Source organism: Diadema antillarum, unplaced genomic scaffold (assembly GCF_040938485.1).
Source record: "Diadema antillarum isolate AM-2024a unplaced genomic scaffold, OU_Dant_1.0 seq00000847_RagTag, whole genome shotgun sequence".
Lineage (NCBI taxonomy): Eukaryota > Metazoa > Echinodermata > Echinoidea > Diadematoida > Diadematidae > Diadema > Diadema antillarum.
Window position 1 is genome coordinate 1,904,174 of NW_027271721.1, and position 22,496 is coordinate 1,926,669.

At 40.7% G+C, this 22,496-nt stretch overlaps 1 protein-coding gene across 1 annotated transcript in view; it reads right to left on the reverse strand.

Annotated features, from left to right (window-relative positions):
* LOC139740358 (poly(rC)-binding protein 3-like) overlaps window positions 1–22,496 on the reverse strand; it is a 62,844-nt gene that overhangs the window by 32,223 nt on the left and 8,125 nt on the right. Inside the window, exon 3 of the mRNA XM_071650952.1 lies at window positions 6,210–6,326. Within this exon, the coding sequence (XP_071507053.1) occupies window positions 6,210–6,326 (117 nt within the window). The remainder of the gene's footprint in view (window positions 1–6,209; window positions 6,327–22,496) is intronic.

Consider the following 22,496-nt stretch of genomic DNA (forward strand, 5'->3'; position numbering starts at 1 on the left):
AGTGCTTTGAAGCAGTCTGGAAGCAAGACTATGCAATCTGTAGCTAGCCAATGAAAGTAGGAATATCTAAGGTCCCAACTGAGCAGATGATTGGTCAGTTTTGATCAGATGAGTTCCCCTCTCCCACACCCCTTCCCTCCCCCCCCCCCAAAAAAAAGATTAAAATAACTGGCATTATCTTTGACTTTGTAGGCTCTTCTCCATCCCATGCACCCAAGCAAAACCAAGAGAAACCCTATCAGCTTAAGATATGAAAGAAGGCCTGCTGGAGTGGTAAGGTACCTTGGGAGGGCTCTGTTGACTTTGAGAGGGAAGAGCTGAGGAATGTGAGAAGAACCGGATTGTGGACACCACAAAGTGGGCCAGAGTACCACTGCCCTGCGAGACCCCGTTACCCCCAAACGCTACCATCTGCTCTTATTCCCCACATTTTAGCAAAGACAACATACATACCGCTGGCTGGTCACATGGGTGCTGATTTTTTTACTCTCGCTCTTTCCTCTTCCTCTTTTTAAAATCATACTGAACTTTCGGTTGTATTACAAACTAACATGTTTATTCTGAAACTGAAACCACGTTAGAGATATCCGAGGACCCAGTGATCTGAATTCAGCATTACCATTCTTCTTCTCGATCAGAAAAATTATTCTTTTACCCCCTCTCAATTTTCTTCATCATCATGCACACAGCATTACATCACATCACAAGGCCCATATTTTTTTTTTCTTATATATTTTTTTTTTTTTTTTTTTGGGGGGGGGGTAAATTGTGAATGAATTTCTTTTCCAACCACTGATTCACTCTCTCTTTCTAATTGCCTATCCTCTTCCATTTTACCTTCTACCTTAACACCCCCCCCCCACACACACACACACACACACAGACACACAAGCACTGGCTGATATGAATGTGTCAGTGTGACTGACAGGGCAGCCCACGTGTGAATCTTATCTAGTGTATCCACAGCCATGGTCACATGGCATGGTGCCCAACACTTCACTTCCAGCGCCCTCTACCAAGACTTGATAGGTGGCCTACTTTCTCTACCACAACCAGACCAGATATAAAAATAGTACACGTTGACTGTCCCTGACCTCTTTATCTGTCCCATACACCAGTGCCCCACCCCACCCCATGATGTTCTTTCAACCGCTGTATTGGTACCTGTCTACTCCTTTCTCTCTCCAACCCCCCCCCCCCCTACCACACCTCCCTACCCCCACCACACCTCCCCACCCCTACCACCTTTCCTCTGGCCATAGGAATCGGGCCAGGGATCATCTTGAAATGTTTCCAGCAGTTAGCATCCTGCCATTATCACCCCACTATGTAGTTCAATTAGCCTTTCATCAAGGCTTTTACTAACACAAATACCTCATGCAGCTACCTACTGTATGTAGGTCTTTAAAGAGGCACACGACTCCCGACTATTGCCCATCTGTGCTTCTACACAGGTCTACCATGGCTCAGGCTCCTACAGATCACAGCAGAGAAGTGGGATGTTGCTAACAAAGTCTGACTGATTCAAAAACTTACACAAATTTGACTTTTTAACTTGAATTCACAAGTTTGGTTGGATGAAAAAAGGGTGATCTACCCAGGTGATAACAGTATTTGGGAAAGGGGCTGGAAGAGATGGTGACCTCAGAGCAAACTTGACCTTTTGTCAGACCTATCTCACATTCCTCTATCTCCCAGCGGCATGACCAGCTCTACCACAAGCCATTTGAATACATCCATGACATATGATAATACCCTGAAGTAAAAAGTACCCTCATTAACTTTACCAAACTTCCAGGGAGTATGATTGCAATATACAAATCATATTTATATTCTTCTTGGCGAGTATTTGTGTGTCTGTGTCTGTGCGAGCGTGTGCTTTTGTGTGTGTGTGTGTGTGTGTGTGTGTGTGTGTGTGTGTGTGTGTGTACATATGCAAGCTTTTTCTATGCTCTTTGTCAACAAATTTATCTACGTGAGCGAAAAACACGCAATTATGAACTGGAAGATTTACCTTGTCCATCCTCATCTCATTTGCTAAATTTTGTGCAGACGTCTTGCACTTCTACTCACGACTACAGGAGCCATATGTGCTGCAAGATCAGCTTTTTTTTTGGGGGGGGGGGGGGCTGAGAACCAGTAGATGGTTAAATCTGGGTCCTGTGAGATTGTATACAGCTTTGGCCATAACCTTGGCATAACCTCGGAGAGCTCAGACAATGTATAATTGATTTAGGCAAACTACTGAGGTATGTGCACTAAGCTCAGAGGGAGGGAGAGAATTGGGAGGGGGTAGAAAAGGTTATCCCAGAATAAGCTCCAGGGTTAGGGGTTGGTGTGCCCTGAAGCAAAGCCTTCACACATGGGTCACAAAAGGCCTCTTCCAACCCCGACACACTTTCACACACATGTGTGCACATAATGAAATCATGGCACTGTTTGTATGGATTTGTTGGGTAGCAGGCACAGCTTTCTTGAACTCGGACGCTGTGCCAACAACAAAACACAAAACAAATCATTTACGACATTTTTACCCTCAAGAAAACATAACGGTATGTTCATTTATGGAAAAACAGTTCATTTCTACGAAAAAATAGACACATTCATAAGATGAACTATCAACTAAAACTTTCATTTCTAGGACAGATTAATCATCAAAAGAAGACAAAAACATTTGAAGGAATAATTTTTCATATAAATGAAGAAGAAGGCATAAGTTCCATTTCTAAGTAACCCATCAAATGAGTAAGAAACCCAAATTACATGAAAGAAAGGATATGCATTGGCATATTCTTTGAATAGTTCCCTCTCAAAACCATCAGTGTTGGTAGATCAGCTCAGTTTTGTCCCATTGATTTTAACTGCGTAGGCAATTCTCCAGTCACTTTGACACTAATAGAAGCATTGCACATGCGGTAGTAATTTCATGTCTGTCTTCACTTCAGGGTCAAGATCAGATGGTCGGCAACTTCCTAGCAGACCCAGAAATAAAATTATGTCGAGATTTTTCCTTTTTCTCCTCCCATCCTTAAAAGGGAAAGATAGGAGTCGAGAGTGAGAGAGAGAGAGATGGGGGAAAATTACTTTTGATTTCACAAAACATTCCTGCCCTTGATTTGATCAGAGCAAGACTGGTGGGAATCGCGTACAGTTGGGAATTGTCGAATTATACCAAGAGAGGGGTAGACCGGAATAGTGAATTTCTGTGTGGACAAGTGCAGACATGAAGGCCAAGTTCACTCAAAGAACGTTTAATCTCGGCCAGAGTTGTCAATGATCCCCTCTTCATGTTTTCTGGCAAGGAGAAGATGGAGAGAGAGGAGAGAAGAAATGATGAGGATAAGATGGAGAGAAGGACAAAAATGGAAGGATAATTCTAAGATTGATAAGAATATGAGAGGATGGAAGAGGGAAAGGGGAAAGGAAACAAAAAAACAAAAAGCAAGAATGAGAAAATAATGCAGAAGAGAGAAAAGAGGTTGTGGAGGGCAATCTTCCTGGAAAAAGAAGAGGAAATGATAAAAGATAAAAATGAAAATAAAGGAGGTAAAGAAGGAAAGACAGTAATATGAGAAGAAACTCAAAGAGAAGAAAGCTGAGGGAAAAAGAATTCGGGGATGAAGCAGGAGAAAAAAAAAGAAACCGAAGAAGAAGAAGATGAAGAAAAGGAGAATGAAGATGAAGGAGGAAGAGGAAGAGGGAATCAAAGGAGGAGAAAGAGGAGAATAAGAAGAGGAAGAACAGAAAGAGGATAAAGGAGGATGAGGCTAGGAGGAAGAAGAAGAGAATGGGAAGAAGATGAAGGAAAGGAAGGAGGAGGAGGCAGGAGGAAGAGAAGAGAAAAAAGTAGGAAGAAGAAGAGGAAGAAGAAATATTAGTAGCATTAGTAGTAGTAGTAGTAGTAGTAGTAGTAGTAGTAGTAGTAGTAGTAGTAGTAGTAGTAGTAGTAGTAGTAGTACTTGCAGTAGTAGTAGTACTAGTAGTAGTAGCAGTAGTAGTAGCAGTGGTAGTAGATGTAGAAGTAGTAGTAGTAGTAGCAGCAGTAGTAGTAGAAATTGGGGAAAGAGAGTAAGTGAAAGGAACAGAAAAAAGACATGGCGAAGATGCAACACTATTTCAATGTGCATGTAAGACACAAACATGGAGATAAAAACTATCAATCATTAGGCATGCAAAGTGGCTATCTGTCAAGTGTCAGGGAGTCTGACCTCCAAGGAACATCTCTCTTGTCACACGAGGGTGCCATCATTTGGCCAAACATCCCCGTCTGCGACAGCTAAAGGATGCCTGGCCCTCGAGTAAACAGCCTTCTTGTTCTGGAGACAAAGCCATTATCTGGAGACCTTCCAAAATGTATTGACCTCCCCCAGTGACCCTCATAGCACAATGCAAATGACTTTGGGCTTCTTCCATTTTTAGTTGAGGGCCTGGTATTACTAAAGATCTTTGACAAGAGATATCTGTTTTGTTAGTTTCTAAATGCAAATGGTCAATGCTGATGTTTTTATCGTATATTGAAGCAGGAAGCGACACTTCAACCGAACTCACAGGGACATAGTTTTTACACCTTTCATAATCACCCTCTAATGTACTGCACTCCTTCATGGACAATAAAGTACAGGAAGAATAATTCTAGCAACATTTTATACATCTGCACTTTGTCATTTATGGCTCGTTATAAATCTTATAAATTGTAATTGTGACTTTGCCAAAATGATGTAAGACTTTCTAGATGTTCCTCTCGCACTGAGTCATAATTTTTGTTTTTCAAAATCTGTGAGGACAGACATTATCAGTAGTACATTGGAGTTATGGGGAATATATATCGCTACTATACCTAATGCATTACCTACATACAATTCTACAAAATATATGGTCAACAGGGGGTTATTTCATGGAAACGGATGTTGGTGCAGACGTAAATCTTTAGCCAGCAGCATTATCCACGATAATTGTCGATGATGTCATCTCTGCCAAAGGTCTGCTAAACACCGTAAGAGACAATTTGGACCAAACAAATGGACTTCCTAACAACTGTCTTGACTAGGGAAAGAGACTACAAACTGGGTACTAAAATTATGGAGAGACATTGAACTATCATATATGCTTGTCAGCATGCTGGAGAATATAACATCAAATGTATATCACCATTTCTCATACCCCTCTTTCACTTTCTTCTCTTAAATCTCCCCCTTCTCTCTCTCTCTTGCTCTTGCCCTTTTTCCTTCTCTCCCTCTGTCTTTCATCTCCCTCCCCTTCTTTCTTCTTCTATCCCTTTATATCCCAGGCACTTCCATAAATCATGTTAGATGCGTTTTCACGTTGGGCTTGCTAACAACTGGCTTCCAAACGCACACAATTACGGCATTCCCTCAGAGTGCGTTTATCGTCCATTATACACACCGCTTCCAATGTAGTATGTCACTCTGTAATTTCTCTGCCCAAATCTCTACACACCTCACCTGTGAATGCACCAGGTATTGTCAGAAGCTTACACTGATATATCACAATCCTGCCACTAGGGCCCTGTTTCATAAAGCTGTTCATAAAGTTACGCATGACTTTACAAACAACTGGAATATGAAGTGCCAATATGTGTGCTCATTTTTTTTTTCTCCTTACGTTACAACGAAGAACAACTGTAGTCAGTATTTCATCAATATCGAGGCAAAGATACATTTTCAACTACTAAAAACGTGTGTTAACATGTAAGAATAATGGTTATCATCTGCAAATTACAACTTTAGCTATTGAAATGGACAAAGATTAGGAAACCCACTTGGCTTGCCATAGTCAAGTCGTTCGTAAAGTCGTGCGTAACTCTACGAACAGCTTTATGAAACATGGCCCAGGTCTACACTGAGAACAGAAATAAGACCCCCCTTCTTCTGTGTTGACTTTTCATGTATCTGTGCCAAGATTTTTTAAATTTTTTTTTTAAAGTGAATTTATGTCCCACTTGACGGGGACATCAAAGAATTCTCTCTTGGTAGTACAAACAAAAATCTTGATGCTGCAATTATTGGCATGAATGATATACAGATGTTTCTCATTTCAGACATAGATTATCACATGAGAACACATGATGACCAAATGGCTACAACAGAGGCAGCCAACATTTTGTGGGTATTGTGAGAGCAATGACATTTTTGTGTTGTCTCCATGGCGTTGCCATGGCGACGGTGATGGAGACAGGTGTGATGGCTTACCTCATCAAACTTTCTTGTGATGAGTTTGAATGCTGTGTTTATTGCTTCTGGTGAGCCCGTGATGGTGACTATCCTCTCGGGGCAGGAGCCGTCTGAAATGTTTATCCTCGCCCCACTCTGCAATGAGCACAAAAACATGAGCAGAGAAAATGAAAAACTGTAGGATGAAGAGCAAGAATACAAAGGTTGATATAGAAAAACTGCCACACACAATCAGCACAATGCACTGAGCACCCAATAATCAGTGTATTTTAGCGACCCAATGGTTTTATTCTTTTTTTTTATACATGCAACATCACAAATGTTACTACCCTTTAGGGAAGGAGATCATTTCTGGAAAACGAAAACAAAAGCCCACAACTTGCTTCACAACATCTGCAGAAAGAGTATACAAATGGAGGAGGGAATTTTCTACTTGAATCCAAATAACTCGCAAAAATCGAATCCTTGGATGAGAAACTGTGCTTTTGGTTTAGTATTATATCTCTCGCCAAATTCTGAAGAACACTCTTTACATTCAATGCATCCGGCTGGGCCCCACACAAATGAGATTTTCAGTATACCCGAGATTTGGTATTGATGATTATTGAGTGTAATGGGACCCAAACTTCAGTTCCCTGGACATCACATGACCTTCTACTGCCGCATTTTTTTTTTTAGATACACATTGCAGTAGAAAGATACCGCTCGATACCGCTCCCTTGATCTGGTTCCCTTGTCATACCCCCCTGAGATCGGGGTAAGATGGTAAACTCTCGCAGCCTGTTTCTAAGCTAGTTTTACAAGGCAGACCCTGCTTTGAACACGAGGTGAACAATCTGAGAGCCGTCGCAAATGCCGCTGACAATGATACAGAGCTAATCTCGTGGAAAATGCAAGCGAAACCATTTACCATGCCTTCACCGCACACGTCGGTAAACCAATCGAGTTAAAGTGCAAGTCAACTGTAGAGATGACGTCCAAACGCATAAATGGACACTAAATGAGGAGACTGAATGACTAAAATTTGATCCAGTCGCACAACTTTTGTGTTATGATCAGGTGCTAAGAAGACATTAGGTGAAGAAGCAATATAGAAAGCATCTAACCAGTATGACTATATCAAATGGCAACATGTATATTACTAGTAACCAGAAACATCAGAAATGATCTCACTAGGTAAGTGGAACGGTCTCAGCAAGCGAACTTGTGACGTACAATGCCCTAGCTGCGTGTTCCCTGTAATGATTTGCAAAAGTCAGGCACGATACATTTCAAAGTTGATGAAGATCTTTTGCAGAAAGGAGAGTACGCTAACACTGATGGAGGAGTATAAGCCTGTGGGATCCAAAAGCCCATGTCCATCGCAGGTCATATCTATATGGGGCTATAATGGTGTGCCATGGCACTAAATTTGATACCACAAATGGATGCAGGAAGAAATATCAAGCAAGCACTGATATTAAAGCAACATCTTCGCATTATTACAACAATAGGAAGTGACATCCAAAACTATTGCAAAACAGCTGGTGACAGAACATACTATATGATAAGAGAGCAGACGTAGCCCATAAATTAACCTTCAATGTACTAAAGAGGCTTGATTGAAAAAAAAAAACCAAAAAAACTTTGATATCAGGCTTTAAGAAAAATGAAGTTATTGAGAAATAATCTGGAACTGCCATCCTGAGGCAAAACAAGAGATGAAGATGATATCTGTGACTAGAAAGAAATCAAGCTTTAATATTCTGTCATGGTGATGGAGTAGTGGGGCCTGGTCAGAGGTGGGCAGCGGCCGGGGGTTATTAGAGAACACAAGATGCTTACACAGGAAGAATCTATGAACAGGAGAAGGTGAGAGAATGAATGAATAGAGGTATCGTGGTATTTCCTTAGTCGATGAATTTAACCCCAAGAGAACTGGTATGCTTTTGGATAGAGATGCAGTATGCTACCTCCAAGGGTGGTGTGACTGAATCTTAGCTACAGATTCCAGTGATGCGGCACTGGGCAAGTTCTCCATCCTCCAGCCCCCCCCCAAAAAAAAAGGTGGTTATGAGCAAAATCATGTGATCTACACTTAGCACCAAGGAAAAACAAGTATAATATGGTTATGTTTCACAGAAACTGAAGTTGTATACTGATGTGGATAAAAAAGATGTTAAGAGTCTTGGTTAAGGCTAAAGCCTGTCATTTTACGAGTCAACGGAGAGCTAAGGTATGATTGGAACAAGGTGCAGACATGTGCATTGGCTGAAACACCAACACATCTACCGCATCCCTTTCTCCTCCTGAAGAACTCCACCAGCATTCATTTTCTGCTTAACTGGACAGTATCATTAACTTAACACATTCCTACATGAACTTACAAGTACTCATGTTAAAAGCCTTTAATCCCGCCCCATCCATTTCCCCCCCCCCCCCCCGCCAAAAAATAAAAAAATAAAAATAAATAAATAAATAAACCTTGAGGGACCATGTACTTTTTCGGACAACAGCATAAGAGTCATTCATAATCTGCTACTTTTAAACTCAAATGTCATCTCTATGAAGTAATATAGAGTATTACATGATAAAACCATTGGTTTTCCATCCTTTCTTTCAAAATTTAAAGAAGAGATTATTACACAAAGTATGAGGTGTCCGGTTTAAAGGGGTAGTACAGTTTCATTTGAGATAAATAAAAGGTGGGTTCCACCTCTTATTAGTACCTCTTTGTTTTTTGGATATCTCTGCCATTTCAAAACCAATTTTCATCAAATGAACTTATAATTCTTCTTAGAAATGTGTGCTCTTTAATATTTCATATAAATGGTTTCTTACCATCTTTCAAAGAGTTTAGATTTGAATCCCCATCTCAACCAAAACTGCATGTATACCATCACTTTAAGTTCTTGTTTAGCAACAATACCATCTAGTCACAATTTTACATAAATTATTGCATAACTCAGCATATCAAGGTAAATTATACAATATCTAATATAGATCTTCTCCTCGCCCTCGTATACAACTGGGATAATTAGGAAGAACAGATAGAACTGTAGTGAACCGATTCAGAGATCTACTGAACTGCCCCAATTACCTCTTTTATCATGAAGTTGATAGCTTTGGGTAACACAAGAAGACATTCCTCATGTGTATAGATTCATAACTCCCTGAAGAGACAGGGTGAACATCATCCATCCTGGGGCAGGATGCCCAACCATGGCTGCAGGGGCATCAGAAAGCCCTCATATCCCCCCTCCCCCCTCCCCCTCCCCCTCCCCCCTCCCCCCTTCATGTGGGTCACGTCCATGAAAACAAACAGTCCGTTATTAGGTGCCAAGGTAGGAGACAGGGGGTGTAAATCAATAAGTGGAATGTCTGCAGTGACATCCCCTAGCATGATGAACCAATTCTGTATGACTATGACATAGTCACTGCCCAACGTACAGTACAATGTACATACTTACCAAGTCTACAGATAATGGAAATATGCTTTTGTCTTTGTAAGTTTCATGAGTATGTTGGCATTGCAGATGTGAAAATATCCCTGCAATTTTCTACTTCTAGTAGAGGGTCCTTTTTCAAGGTTCAAGGTTTAATTGACTATGCCATAGCCACCTACATTCACACTTCAAAAATCATGGAGGTTGCATAACGGTATCAGGCTTTGGACATTTCAGAAGGCAATAATAATATTTCCAAATGAGGGAGATTTTTTTATCTTCTTTGGCCAGGTCATGAAGAAACTGACAAAGCTTGGGGAGCTTCCTGCCAAATCAGGGAGATGTTAAAGGTCTACTATGTGGACGTGATCTACTTCTATTACTCTAGAGAATTATGCACGGTAAAATGTAATCAAACAGCGCAAATGTGGTCTGATCAGTAGCGATCCAGTCTAGAAGTGTGTTATCATTCTGACTGCTTGCAAATCAACCAAGGCATCAAATTCTCTCCTGAGCTGCAATGAGCCCAATTCATTCTCCTCACCTCTTCAAATGGAGATCCGGGGCACTGGAGCTCACTTGCAAGATATGGCTGGGATATAAGCTCTCAGAATGCTCATTGACTATTATGTAAATGGGACATGGAACGTAAGTAGCTGGCTTTGATCCGCTGTCAAATTGCCCCACTTCTACAGAATAGATTGACGTGCACTGTGACTAGTGTGACGCTCACTACTGCAGTCCATCAAAGTAATACCACAGCCTAGATTTATAAATACAGAGGCTCCGGTGATTTATCAACATGACACGTCAAGACCAAAAAACTGGGTTAAACACATTACTCTGTAAAATATGAAATTTGATCTGTATTACTTCCATACCAAGACCAATAAATAAAAATAGTTTATACTGTTTGATATGCTGCAAAGCAGCTTATTTTGGCAAAAAAATAAAAAAATAAAAAGGATTATAAGGAGGACATTTCAGGCAATGGTATGATGCCTCTTATGCAAGACACTTTTACTCACGACTAAGAGATGTGGGCAAAGTACAACGGAGATTGAAAAATAATTCTGGCATTTGATTGATTACTTTCTTAATCTTCCCACCTCCTGAGATATTATTCATACATCCATCCCTTCTCCTATTTGATTGAGGACACCTCTTGAACCAAACCATTCAGCCAGAAGTGATGTAATCAAGTGGCTTCGAGGCGTGAAAGTTCCACCGTAGAAGCGATGACCACTGCTGCATCTAACCGTGCAACGTGCAGAGCGCTAACTTCACCGTGGGCAAGGCTGCCCCATAAGAGCATTCTATCAATGCCTCATGGAATTCCTGCTAAGATGCAGCACTCCTTCTGATCTTGACAGCAAGGAATTCAGATACATTACATTGTTAGATCTATACTGACAAACTATTCCAACAAGACGTCAACCAACATTTGAATGATCAAAAAAAAAAAAAAAATCAGCTATAGGTGTCCCCCCCGGTTGTGTATATTGCAATAAATCTGAATACATTCTAAATACCTAAATGCTATGAATTAGCATCATCATTACATGTGTAAAACATATCTTCAATGACACCATCATTGTCATCACTTCCATTTTTTGAAAATTCATTTTTAAGTTTTCAAAAATTTGTCATTTCTAGTTGTCATCATCATCATCTTCACCATCAGTATTATTGCCCACATCCAAAGCAACATAACAAGAATCTAATTGCTGTCACTTTGGCATAAACTGTTCACACCAGTATCACATCAAGTGAGTTTTACAAACAATAGCCCTTCTTTCTTCATGTAACAAGTGTTTGACCTAGGGTAGAATGAATGCAAGCCGGAGCAAATCAGGCTTCACACTTTACCAGTCAATCACACAAGAATGGTATTAGATAATGAGAAAGGAGTTAAGTCTACTGCAATGTCTATGTCTACTGTACATCTGAGGAAGATATGAACTCAATACAAGTTTACAAACTTGTCCTCTGCACAGGATGCCAAATGTGTTAACTTCCATAAGCATATCCCCTCCGATTGTTTCAAATTTGCTGATATGATTCCCCCTCCAACATTTAACCTTCTCATATATTTGCCAGATATTCTCTTATGATCTAGGATCAATATTAAGTCACACACATTCACTTTCATTCTTTCCCAATAAAAGATAACACTGGCAAACAAATGCATACTGACCTACCTGTAAATGCATAAATGAATACATAGAAACACTCACACACATAAAGGACCCCATTTGTCATCAGATACGGATATCATAAAGATTTTGGTCTCTACTCCCAAGATATTCTCGGAAGCTAGTGTTTATACCTAGCCCCTTGTCACTATGGAAACAACTCCCTGAGAATAAAACAATCTCAGCATTGAACATATGTCTCTGTTCTACTATCACACAATCCCAACATACTACACAGACAAAAAAAAAAAAAAAAAAGATGATGCAGGCACTCTCAAAAATTGGGAAGAAAGTCAAGGAGCACATTAGACTTTCATCAGCAAAACAGCAACCATTGAAACCCCAAATTTGACCAGCTTCATTCATTCCGCTGCAAAGGTGAAACCTTTGATGGAAGGTGGAAGAGAGTATGAATGAGGAGTACCACATTTCATTGATGAGGTGGAATGACATCCGAGTATGTAGTCATTTGACCCTGGCAGAAACTGGGCCGTCACTGAGATACCATCCTCATGCATATTCATGACATCAAGATCAAGGGGTGATTCCCCTCTTCCAGAGGTGAACTATTAAAAAAAAAAAAAAAAAAAAAGACTCTTTGATGAATTTTTTGGTCTCATGTTTTCTTCCTGGATGAGCAACAGAGATTATCAAAGTATGGGTTTACTGCTCTATGGCTTCTTGTTTCAAAAGAACTTTCAAAGTGTTTCATGCAGCATACGAATAGATATTATATGTGGTGTATCATCACGTTACCCACAATACGTTTATAGAGACAATATCAGGAAGAAAAATTCACACAAAGCCAACTTAAGTAATATGACCTTTAGATTTCTCTAATTTTTTATTATTATTTCAAAACATATTCCTTGTGATGAAGTATGACAATTTTTGAGTTTCCAGACATTATATGGCTTTAATAATGATGAATCGCATCTTATGTATGTGAAACAGGGACAGTAAGGATGGAAGGGGAGGGGCAATTCAATTGTGTCATGTTTTTACCTGTCCCTCTGCCTGCCACACAAAGATGGCCGATACACAGATGTACACCTCAACTCTGCGCTTGCCTCACAGTATTTAGCATACCATCCCTTGACGTACGAAAACACTGACAGACACTCAATCAAAGTTCAGCAACAAGACAAGCAAGAAGCTTGGGAAACACTGACATACTGAAGGAGTGGCCGGAAAGAGGCACTCTCCTTGTTAGCATAATTCCCTTCACTGCCCAATTGATAAAAAAGTATTGCTTTACTTATCCAGCTGGAAATTCCAAGGGCATGTAAGGTAGCCCATGCAAATGAGTGACAACAAAGAAGACAGAGAAGGCAATGGGGGGAGACGAATAAGGGCAGGGTGAGCACAAACCAGAACCAGTTTCTGGTGACAAGTTTGCAAGTCGAAAGCTCGCATGGAGCATGCTGCCGTCTTAGATTCTGCAATACGACCCACACCGGGGAGGGCTGCGTGGATACTCAGTCGAGAAAAACCCCGAGTGTAATACCCTAAAATACTCAAAAGCGCGAGACCCATCACTGCTACATGTATCAGCTGTTGGAAAACAAGCGCATCTCCCCGGCTTTCAGGGGCGCAACCTGAGAGGCTTAAGCGTTGCCCATGTTTTGGTAAGCAGTTCGAAGGTTAGAGGGGAATTTGCCCAAGAAGCACCTGGGGGGCCTGGAAATTCACTGGAAAGTTTGGTTGGCACGCATTGTGCACGATGCAGGCACTATGTGTCTGTTGGCGTGCTCTCATGGATGGGAATGTGCCATTGGTTTCGCATGAATGTAATTGTTTGCATTGGTGTGTGCAAGTTCTGTGCACAATAGAGAACAGTACTAATGATAAGAAATCACGGCCTTATCGTAATCATCATTGTAGGTTTTTGTTGTGACTTTATGTCTGCATACCAGCAGATAACAAGACAACAAAAAGAAGAGATGGATTTGGAGACTTTTTGAAGACTGTTGAGAAGCATTCTGGTACTACGATCAAAGCGAAATGACAGAAAACCAAGCCTTTCGTTGTAGTGAAAATCTTCTCCGCGTTCGAGTTGATAATACAAAGAGTAAATCACATGAAGAGAGAAGTGAAACTTTCATTAACGGCAGCATTAAAACAAGTTATGTTCTCAAGTTATTTTCATGAAACAGTGATACCTTATCACAATTCAGACACAAACTAGGTGAGGTGATATTATCACCGCCTCTTGAATAGGTCTCCTGCACACAGTTTTCTCTAAATATCCACTTTCTAAAAGCTAAAATGGAAAAGGTAGAGTCAGGTTCCCCAAATTACACCATTGTGGACTTGTCATAAATTTAGTAATGATTGCTTCAGACGTGGAGCAGGTTGTAGTTGCAAAATTTGAACCAAAAACTTATTTTTTTTTTCATGTTCATAATACTAGGCTTGTCTTCAGGCAATGATATCATCTAATTTGCATGTGCAATGGTGATTGATATTACTATTTTGAGCCAACATGACATTCTTTACAACTGCACAAATTTCTAGAAATAGATCGAATTCTGATGAGACTTGTCCTGTTCTGTTGCTTTAAATTGACTCTGCAAAAGTCACCCTTAACATGCAGCAGATTTTCACTTTCGTAGGGTATCAGAGAGCTACAGATAGCATGGACCATACATCCCTGCCATTCGAGCCACCAAGATTGCGCTGCTGGCTCCTGGGTAGGGGAATAAATGTAAGTGGGTCGTTAGGGGTCACCTGCCTCCTATATGATTTATGGGTCACGTCTGGGGTTCAAGTTTGGCCAGCCGGCTAGTTAGTTCGGCAATGTTTGCTTTTAGTCACCACAGGACGGCACCAAATGTGTTTGTGTGTGTGTGTGTGTGTGTGTGTGACTGACAGCACACACCTCCTACATCAACGTACTTGACAGAGTATGAAAGGATACCTTACTGTGATAAAAGTGTTGTATGTCACGTTTCAACCTCAGGCTTATAGATCAACTCATGAACAGTTGTTCAATCCAAAAAAAACACATTCTTCTTTACTGCAATGTCACAAACAAATGTCTTTCAATAGCAGGATTGGTTGGAATACGGGAAACATTAGTATGTGATTACTTTCAGTGCATTTTTCCATACTCATCTCCACAGACACCATTACTCTCTACACATGCAATCATTCCTTCAATAGTTTAGAAGACCAACAGACTTTCCATTTAGGGAAATGACTGCATTCATTGATACTGATAAACACAGTCCCTTCTTTACACACTTTGAATCAATGTAAAATCATGTTTAAATGAATGAAAAAGCATGCAAGCAGGCAAAAAGTTTGAATATTATGCCCTCATTAAGGAGAAATGTGAACAAAAATCACCATGGTAGTAAACCTGTTTATGAAGTAATTTTCAGTATGAAAAACACAGTAACATCAAAGTTTTTTTAAATATCCATTATTTTCTACATTAATTTCTAATGACTTCATTCTGACATATGATCACAGTCACCAGCAGCAGGTAAGACCATGCAGCTTCATTTCCTTTTTTTTCAAGCAAAAGAAAATGTAAAAGTATGCCTTCTCAAGCAGTGATGACAGTCTTATACCTTTTTTTTTTTCCCTAGGCACACCGCTGCAGTGAAAGGAACACTTGATTCCACACTAGATGTACTTCACGTCTTTCATTCTCTGTTTACAGTGTGAAATTGAGGTCTGCCCATTCTCAACTTTCATGTTCCCCAAGCCTTTTTCTTGGCATTTTTTTTCTTCTTTTTATTCAGTACCACTGAATTTTTCGGCCTGTTCACAAACAACCGGATCCCTTTTCATCTTTTCCCCAAGTCCATTACACCATCACGGGTGTTTCAGGAAATGTCGGCATATCATCGGACAGCATTACAGGACACAATTGTTCTGACTCGGCCATCAACCAGCGCCACTCAAATCTGGCGTAGGAACAGGAGCAGGAGCGATGACGACACAATCAATTATTCCATGCCCCCGCCATTCGATACGGCTCCACCACAAAGGGGTTACGGTTCCTTTCTTGGGGGCGCTGCGATCAAATTTGGCATTCTCGCACACCTCTGGCCCCTCAGACAGCAACCAGGATGTGATTTGTCAAAGTGGTCAGAGCCGAGGTGTAACGCGAAATGTTAGCCACGGAGTTACAGGGTACTAACGAGTAGAGTGATGTGATGCATTTCAATGAATGCTGCCCAGATCTGCCCTCATCTTTCTTGCACTCCTTGCAACCACCCCATGGAAACCATGGCAACCTTCTTTTTTCAGTGCCTGTACATTAGCCAAGTCTGCATCATGCTACTCAGATTTGTTAGCAACACAAGCCTACCAAGGTTTAATCAACTCACGCAAATCTCAGTCCATTGATATCTTAATTTCTTAAAATGTCGGATATGAAAATGATTTAATCAATCCTTGTCCTCACTTTGATGTGGCGTATTTACAGATCCTTCACACATAAATAGTGTAATTCATTGCTGAAAGGCATAGCTTTTGGTGTCTGTTTACAGAGAGCCACTGCATGTGGATGCCACTGCTTTTCTCAGCTAAGATCACAATCGAATTCATTGACATCTCTTATGTTTGTGAAATGTGCTATACCAGAATTAGCAACCATCATTACCATACCATCATCATTATCACCATCATCGAGAGAGAGATAAGCAGCATCCACATCCCCTTGTCTGGTGGCATACTCTGATGAAACCTCTTCCAGGACTGCAAAGAATTTGATCAATCTCTGTACTCATCTGTCGCCAAACATATACATGTTGCATTTGAAGTTTCTCATATAGGCCTACTCTCCAGAGATGGCATCTCCCTACTTATTTCCGTGATATGTAAAACTGGTGCTATCACCACGGGTTCGGGGAAAGAATGGTCAACAGGTTCCACGCAGTTGAAATGAGATGTTTGTAAATAAAGATTACCAACTCCTGCAGGGATTCGACTCGGACCCTGGTAAATCAGCTTACTGCACCTTCCCCTGTGAGGACAGCGAGCGCTAGGAGTTCTTCGAACGAAGTATGACGAGCACGAAGGCACGCATGAAAACCTGCACAAATTTTGCACAATCTCTGCCTTGTGAAATATCTCAATGCCGAGCACTCTTTGCCCAAATCAAACAAATGGTTTCCGGCAACGCTGCTCTTTCTTATCCTACAGTAAGTGGATTTCCGCCCACATTTCCCCCCTGCCCCTCTACTCCTCCAAAATATAAGAAAGACAAAAAAAAGGGTGAAAAAAGTCCTGAAATTTTCTCCCCGTGTGAAAGGACAAGTAAAAGGTAAAGTGTTCTTCAGCACCTCTGGTTTACTCTCTGAATGGGCGTGTAACCGAACACTCAGCAATCGGTAGATGCCTGCTGGCCAGTTAGCCCATGTCGAGACTTCGACCGCCTCAGTTTGGTTAAATTTGCTGGTGGAGGATACGGTTACTTTGGGGGGGGGGGGGAGGGGAGGGGGAAAAAAATCCCACAAAACAAAAACCTATGTCCAGCCACAATAGTGAGTGGAGTTATGCACAAACATCCCACGTCATGGATGTGCATCAGTTTCGCACTTGGCGTACCTGCGAATTTTGCGCTTCTAACCTCCTGTTCTGGAGTGAGTACTTGTGGCCAGTGTCAAAGTGAAGGTAGGTTTAGGGGAAAGGGGCAAGTCAATGGCTTGAAGCTTGAATGGTAGTTTCAAGGCAAGCAAATTATTAAGGAATAACAACATTTTACCAAGTATCCAAGCAGCAAATTCAAGGAGCTACTTTTCATTGTATTTTATTGCATTTTACTTTTTCCCCCTACAAACCCATAAAGTCAACCATACAGAAGTCCAAAGATAATGACTGTTCAATGATATAAACACACTTCAATTTCATTTCAACAACTTTCCAACATTTTTGTGAAGAAGCCCTAACGTAAATCAATGTGTGCTGTTATGATCATGTTTTTGTGAAGCCCTTGATTTACAAGAGATTTTCTTTGTCATTTTCGTTTATTTTTTAAAACTTTCTTTTGGGGCAAGTAAAATTCATGTTAGGGCAAGTGTTCTGCCATAACTTGAAAATCTGCTTGCCCCACCGGCTAAGTGGTAAACAAACATACAAACACACACACAAAAAAAATAAGTAACACCCTAAAATGTGTTGAGATCTCTACTGGCTTTAAGTGATCACACATTCAACATACTTGGGAAAGTATTGTGGTATAAATGGCAGTCAGTTATTCAAGTTGGACATAAAGCAGCCATATTTTTTTTTCTAAGTCATAGGAGTTGGATATACCACAGCTTTGTAAAAGTGGAAAAGTGCTTTTTTATGAGTTTTTCTCATATACAAATGCACGCACATGCATATATACTACACACACCATGCTCATCCCAAATACGACAAGCACACAAAATGAAACATATTTTCCTTGCAGTTTTTTTTGTAATCAAACCTTTTTTTTTGTGACGCAGCTGAAAGCTACCAAAATGCAATCTTATTACTCCACGATAATAAAAACATTTCTGTTCTTTTTTTTCCACTTTTTATTCTTACTACCATATGGAGCAGAAAATCATACAAATATCCTTTTCATGTGTACCAGGTCAATGACCTGACGATCATTATTTGAGGTCATTTACTTGTGGCAATCTATAGGCAACAGTGGCTTTGATTCAGTACACGCAAGGCTTCCAATTGACTTGAAAAAATATCAGAGTTAACAAATTAAAAATAGTGCAAAAATACAAAAAAGGAATACAATGTCTCTCGCACACAAAAGATCTAATTTCTTTTGAATGTGAGCTAGATGTACAGCTTGCATTATTACTTCCACTGCCAGAAATCAATTTCTAGAGAAAATGAAGCTCTCTAAATGGTGACTTGAGGATGGTGGAGAATGGTGCCTCCAGCGTAAAAGATATGCAATGCTAAGAGCATGCAATATCATAAACAAGCAGTTTACGTGTATCGATGCAATGCTTCCGTGTCTTTTAGCATGCCCTCCGTTCACTTCTACATGTGGGACTGATGATACAGGACAAACTTTGACAGAATGCCTTGGTGAAAATGAAATCTGGTCCTTTGCAGTCTTATCTTAACAAACAACCCACTGTAGAGAGCATTTTGAAATGTTCACAATAATGACGCTTTAAAAAAAACAGTCACTGTGCATCTGACCTTCACCCAAATAACGCTCTTCATGCTCCTTACATTCCCCACGGCAATATCAAGTACGGGTGTAATTGCAATTCGGAGAGAGCCCAATTACATTTACCTTATGCACATGGCATTATATGGCTCACAAACAAACAAACAAACAAACATATATAGAATAGATAAATGAATGACACAGAGTGGGGGGGGGGGGGGGGAGAGAAAATGATGGTCTTCAAAATGTCAGTCCCAGGGAAGGGATCAGAACTTTGTCCCCGATTTTCAAAGATTCTGTCTTTTGCCCGATCTGATGCCTCATCATTTCTACTGCAAGGCCGTTTCGGCGCAGAAACCTCCGGCAATAAACTCGGCGGATTTATGAGCATAAAATCTCCTGTTTAGCTGCCTTACTGGTTAAGTGGGCACGGGATTGATGGAATGACTGCTTAATGTGTCATTCTGCTTTAACCCTGGAAAGATTGGACTCTTTAAAAACTCCCCAATGGCTTTCCTCAGCCATTCTCCAAATTTCTCAGCTTCGTGTAAACGGTGCATTCAAGTAGGAGGGGAAGATGAGCCGAGGAGAGAGAGAGAGGAGAGGGAAGGAAAGAAGGGCAGAGAAAGAAGGAGTAAGAAAGAGAAGGTGACAAGTAGGGAGTGCAAACTATAAAGAATTAAATGATGCTGCTATATTCTCTTTTGAAAATTAAACTGTGGTTGCACATCCTACGGCATTCAAAGGGAGGGTGAGGGAGTAGTTTACATGGGTTAATACTTCTGTCAGAGGGTCCAAGAATGTGTTTTTGAGATAGCCAAGGTTACATTCCTTCACATTGTGTGCAATATACTACCAATGAGACATGGTTTACCTCTCATAACCTACTGTTTTGTACAGGTCTGTTTGCTATTTGCTCAAAGATACTGGGAAAAAATGCATCAACTAATCAGGATTTTGTCTACAAAGAGATGCAGATAAACCCTTAGATTTTATTGATGTCATAATCCAAGCTATTGATCTGCCCTCTAAAAAGGTGATTTTTGCCCATCGTATGAAGTAAAATAAAAAATACAAAAAATAACAAATACAAGGAATTAACCACAGAAGAAATAGAAGCAGATCAGGCCCTCTATTCAAGGAAACATCTACTGTCGCTACGCCATATATTTCGCGAGGCCAAATTTTCGTGAATCGGGAATTTTCAACGATTTCACGAGTGGCTAAATTCGCGATCATGGAGTCTTGTACTGAACGGAGAAATGTATACGCGTATGTCACATTCATAGCGTGATCAGAGTCAACATTTTTGCATGTCTTTAATTTCACGAATAGCACCTGATTTGCAAAATTCGCGAAAATAAAAACCTCACGAAATATTTGGTGTATACAGTAAGTGATTGAAAAGAAAATAACTGTTAAAATGAAATCATATGAAACAAAACAGAAAAAAAGACCAGTTACCGTACACTCTAATTACAAAGAATGCGGACATAACAAACTCTCTTTAAATCATGTTTATTATTCTTGCCTGACGTTCAGACTTTTTGTGAATGTCATATCTTTATAAAAATCCTGCTATAACAATATGTCAGACTACAGTGTCATCACTGATATCATGGAGTTTGCAATAACATGAGTCAACTCTACTCCAAAGGATTTTTTCCCCCTTTGTAATTCTCTAGCTACCTTCTCTGACAAGCCTTACTCAGATATATTCTAGCTGAGAGGAGTGACGGTTATGGTGACATTATGTTTGCAAGACACACTGGCTTTTTTTTCCTCAGTGACTACATGTTAACTCCACTCTGCACTATGGAAGATCACTGAGAGTTACTGGAATGTTTTTCCTCTCATCCAGACACGACAGACAGCGAGACGTGAGAGGACTACCCAGACTGCCTACACAGGCTGTCTGTCGGCGGTTAGCGCCATCTCACGAGTCACTCGCACATCCATGAGGCTGCCTTTCGGTCACCATCGTCACACCTGGATGGATTGCTTTCGAGGCCGAGGACGTAATTGATACGATAACATGACTGAGATGTTACACAATGATCAGCCCTGCTGATCTGAACATTGTTAAATGACTTCAAAGGCATCTATTCCATTCTTTTTTTGGGGGGGTGGGAGACTGCTCATTTTTCATTTACAGAAACATTTTCGAAGAAAAAGAGATATGCCCAATATCAGCATAGCATTAATTTGTTCATGTGCACCCTCTTTCATTAGCCTCTAAATAACAATAAACTTTATTAACATACATGCTGTGTTTTAGGAATAAAGAAGGGGTAGGCCTACATTTATCAATAGTACATGGTCCTTTGCATAATGAAGAAAACGATAAGCCTCTTTTTCTCTTTGACCACCTATTACTGTAAGTGCCATAAAAGGTCTATTTGAGGTGCAATTTGTAGACCGATGGCGCACTTCCTCCAAAGCGGAACTTTTCCCCTCAAGAGGTGGACGTACACTCCTATTTTTGAGGCAGACACCAGACATTCAAAAGACGGAGTGATGTGGGCCTCCTTGAATGTTGAGTTGAGTGGTAGGGCATCATCTTACCAGACGTATTGAAGAGGCTATCACTGTCAAAAAGGTCATCAAGGCCAGTTGAGGAGCATAACAGTTCTTCCCACAACATCCTCCCATTTGCAGACTTCCACCCCCTCCCCCTCCCCCTTTTCCTGCACCTTCGCAACACCGGGTGCATCAATGGGTGCGCTGATGTTTGACGGGGCGAATCATTCCCCACCTGTGCTGACACAAACACAAGAAGAGGGTTCCTAGAAGTAGGCAGGGCATGCAAGAACTTTACACTGCAGCCTGCTACGTAAATAGAGCAAGCAACACACGACCAATACTGTGGCACTTGACCTGCAGAGGAACATACTCTGTGAAAGCATCATGGAAGATGCATTTTAGGTGAGAAAAGAGAGCTAAAGAAGGAGAACTGCTGTAAAATACAGAGAAATCACTATTAAAAAGTGATATCATTCAGGGACTTCACAGATATTATGACTTTTGACAACACAGTATTACCACAACATAACTTGCATTGATGTTTATAGGTGTAAGAAAGGTTGCCATATTACAGATCTAAATTACCACACACAATGAAATATCTGAGCCCCTTCCCCTCCCCTCCCAAGAAAATAAATCGATGTATATGTTCCATATATTTGACGAAAAGGCATGAATATTAGCGAGTTTGATTAACTGCATTTCCCTATACAAAGTCGATAAAAAGTTGCCTTTACCCTCTTCTCCTTAAGCCATACATATACATGCATGGGCGGCATACATCCAGGGTGGTTTCGGGTGCTATGCAAGCCACCTCCACACCGGCCCCTGTATTCCTCCCCCACCCCCACCTCCATCCCCATTCCAATTTCTGAACATCTAGTTCCCAGCCAGCCATGAAATGATGACTCCAGGACTCTACGTCCTTGAAGGCTGAGCCATAGCACTCCATACTGAGAGGGCAGAGGTGTCCCGACATGAGAACCCTCTCTCACGTATTGACATAAATGCATTTATGAATGAAAATTGGGATCAG